At 46.7% G+C, this 3,817-nt stretch overlaps 1 protein-coding gene across 1 annotated transcript; it reads left to right on the plus strand.

The window, feature by feature from the left end:
* Positions 1-467: 467 nt before the first annotated feature.
* On the plus strand, positions 468-2,887 carry LOC147977343 (uncharacterized). The gene is made up of 5 exons (XM_087519959.1): positions 468-641; positions 1,375-1,555; positions 1,669-1,702; positions 2,559-2,619; positions 2,852-2,887. The coding sequence occupies exons 1-5, from the start codon at positions 468-470 to the stop codon at positions 2,885-2,887; spliced, it is 486 nt and encodes a 161-aa protein (XP_087376085.1).
* The last annotated feature ends 930 nt before the right edge of the window (positions 2,888-3,817 follow it).

Below are 3,817 nucleotides of genomic sequence, written 5' to 3' on the forward strand. Positions count from 1 at the left end.
CACGCGGATCGTGGATAATCACCGTCGGATGCTCCTGGATCCAATGGCCCGCACGTCGCCCGTCTCACCCACGTCCCGCACTCCTCCTCTCGCACCCTTCTCTCCCTCGCACTGACGCCCCTCTCTCCTCTCCCTCACTCCGATCTGATCTGAATGCACCGCCGCCCACCGTCGCCCACCCCCACCGCCGCCCACTGTCGCCCACCCCCTCCGCCGCCCACCCCCGCCGTCAACGACCCTCACCATCGAGCCCACGCCCCAACACGCGCCCTCTAGTACTCGCCCGCAACCCTCACCCGTGGCTAGGGTTTCGGCCGCCACCCCTAACTTCGTCGGGATCTGCCAAATCCGGCGACGGCGAGGCCAGAGGTGGCCGGATCTGGCACCGGTAAGCCCCTCCCCTCCTTATTCGCGCACTATCTCCTCCTCACCTCACCTCGTCTTGTGTTCCCTTTCGGCAGGTTAACATGGTTGTGGATGGGACGACGACGATGGCAGGAGGGGCGAACCTCCATGGGACGGGTCGCCACCAAGGAGATGGAGCTCCTTCTCCATCCAATTTGGCAATCTTCGGCCGCCTCCTCCAGATCCTCGCCGACCACGGGCCCCTCACCGTCGGCAACACCTGGAACCATGCCAAGGTACCCTCCTCGACCCACTCAGCTGTCCGTGCGTGTGTCAACGACCCCTAGCTCTTGAGCTCCATGTATTGCTGCGACTTTGTCCGTCCATGGCCGGCCAGTAGATGCGGTGGTATTAAGAGCTGATGGAACTGGTGCCCGGAAGTGAGTAGTACAGCTTGGCCTCTGCCTGTACTTCCTTCTTTGATCAGATGATGCTTAGACCAGGAAGATTGTAGCTTCTGCCCTCTTTTTAGTGGCTTAGCTTCTTGCATTTGGGGAGCAAATAAAGTGATAGTTTTACCCTTCTTCGCGCCTAGCCGTACTCTTGTATGTCAATACCAGCTAGTCTGTTACAGACTAGTGTCCTGTGATTAGATGCAATATGGTGTATGTTCAACTCAGTGATTTCAGCCTGAGTATTTTGGTGCTAGTAGGAATTTTCTGCAATTAGGATTGTATATCAGGCATCTTTTAGTCCGTTGTCACCAAATAAGCTTAATGTGTATGCTATGACAGACACCTGGTGGTGAGGTAAACAATTGATTCTTGTTCATGCCACTTCTTTTTTAGATGCTCAATGTGGTTACTACATCACTTTGTTATGCTATTTATTCAAAGTGTATGTATTCAATGTCCTCCTGGACATGCAGTTAGTATGTATCTGTCTTAGCGAAGACACAAGAGAAGACTGTTGCAACGATAGTATGTGCTACATTTGATCCCGGGTTGTATAACATATCTGTTACTGCAGGTCACCCATCCTCGAGGAGCAGAAGGAGGGACGTATCTAGCTGGCCATCAAGGGCCTGCTCTGCTCCTCTTCTTCCTTGACCATCGGTACCACCACGTTCCCGGGCTTCCAAGGCGCGCCAGCACACCGCCGCCATGCCTCCTCTGCTCTCCGGGCTCAGACCAATCGCTTGACCCTTCAGGTATGCACGTCTCCTGCTATTATCTCAACCCTGTGAGTGCCAACTTGCCTCTTGCCTGCCAAGAGTGTTGACTGAATTGCTTCTGATACATGTATGTGTGTGTTTGTGTGCAGCACAAGCCCTGCAGCAGCCGACGTGGGTTCAGATGTCCCCTCCCCTGATGGCTATAAATCTACTATGCTCTGCTAATTCTATGCGAGCACTGCTAGGCGTTCGTTTGTATTTGCAAATTAGCAGCAGCTTGCAGAATATGTGCCGTCCAAAGCGTTGCCTTAATACAATATGCGTATCATTAGCTGGTATCCATATGGAGATAGTTTAGCAGAGGAAGAAATAAACACCTATGTTTCTTGGTCCGTGAAATTGCATTGGAGAGATGGGTCTATTATATATAGGCAATACATTACACTAGTTGAATTTGACCACGCACCAACTCCAACAAGTGATACGTGCATGCTAATTGTTATTAGCTTCAAAACCTAGTAAATGCCTTCTTGCACTAGGTACACCCCTGAATTTTTGTCCTTTACAACCTGATCAATGTACAACCTGTTTGCTTGAAAGTAATTTTAGTTGATTCTTTGATGGAGCGCTGAGACTATGTGGAACAGTAGTTTTTATTATCTAAAACTACCACCGTGTGATTATGCAGGTGCCTAGTTTGTTTTTATTAGTTTTTATTATATAAAGTACCTCCCTCGAACATTAGTTTGTCACCTTGTTTCCACTGATACGCAGGATATTGTTTGCTGCTTATGCTTTTTTGATCGACAGTATCAGGCAGTAACACATTAATTAGTCTCGATTACTTGAAATCAAATCCATGATTTTGTTATGTACTGTTTGCTCACAGTTAAGTATAATTAACCTTTCATGTTAAGGCAAACCTGAGAACACTTGCTTGTGAGAACCAACTGGACTTCTTAGATATATCCAAGTGAAGCTGTACTGTTACCCATGGTCTTGTTCCTTTACCCATGGTCTTGTTTGTCCAATAGGTTAGTGGGCAGCATCAGGAGGAGGAGCTCAAGCACGACCACCAAGAGGCACCACCGCAGCAGCAGGTAGCAGGTCCATCTCCACCTCCCTCTCCCTCTGCTCCCAAACCTTTTTATTAGAATATATTGAGTACATTCTGTCAACTTGTGTGTCAGTAAGAACAAAAACTAATTATCTAAGGTCCTGTTATTATTACCTATATATGACATTGCTACTGGATTGCCTAGTGCCCCTGTTCATGGTGGGCTAAACTTGTATTTGCTCCTGCTGCTGCGTTTTGATGATCCCTTGTACCAGATGAGTCCGTCGATGAAGCGGCAGCGTCTCCTCTAGAGGGTGACGGTGGTGGCGGCGCCTGTGTGCGGCTTCGACTACAATCTCCTCTCCGGCGAGTCCTTCTCCTACCTCTAGCTCCATCTCCGAGCTACTGTAATACCATGCTCTGTTTCATGGCCGTGGCTTATTTAGTCTGTGCTTGCTATGCCTTGTGTATTGGAGCCTAATTAGCTTCTATTAGGGGATAATCTACTGGTTATACCAAGATTTTACATGAAATTTTGTTCTGCTTATTCTGCTAAGGTTGTTTGCAATGGTTATACATATGTTACACAATTTTTGCTGCTGGCTAATGAGCTTTAGAGATGGTAACATGGTTCTGCACTCTCAGGATCATCTTATGACACACAATCAATTTTTGGTGTGCTCAATTTTTTAATTTTAGTGATAAGGAAATATCCCACCTAGTTTGCTGGCTCTCTCACTTGAGTTGGTTTAATAGTAGTGGCCTCCTGACTTGTACTTAGTTGGGTAGGTGCTGGCTGGGAGCAAAAGTTTACATGCATGGATAATGGACTTGCACTAAATGGACACAAATAAAGGAGTTGAGTATTAAGTGAACTTGTTCTAATTGGAAACAATTTCTGTATGGTGTACATAAATATCGAACCATACATAAATATCGAGTTGATAGCTGATCTGTAGCAAATATAGGTGCGCGTAACTTCTTTACTTGGTTCCTCTTTTACAGGAGCTCCAGGCCTAAGAAAGTTGAAAGTGCGAAGACGTGAAGAAAAGCGCGAAGCCGTGAAGTGCTACTCAGCAAAGAGTTGTCTGTTCTATTTGACTGTAATATTGTAATAGCCGGTATACCTAGGTTGTAATAGTCTACAGAAATTGTAGTACACTAATATAGTGTCATTTGACGAGTTTCACATGTTCTCTTGTTTGAAATATTTGATTATGAATGTGATTTGTTTGTGTGTG

Source organism: Triticum urartu, chromosome 4A, assembly GCF_056163025.1.
Source record: "Triticum urartu cultivar PI428250 chromosome 4A, HENAU_Tu73, whole genome shotgun sequence".
NCBI classification, from domain to species: Eukaryota; Viridiplantae; Streptophyta; class Magnoliopsida; order Poales; family Poaceae; genus Triticum; species Triticum urartu.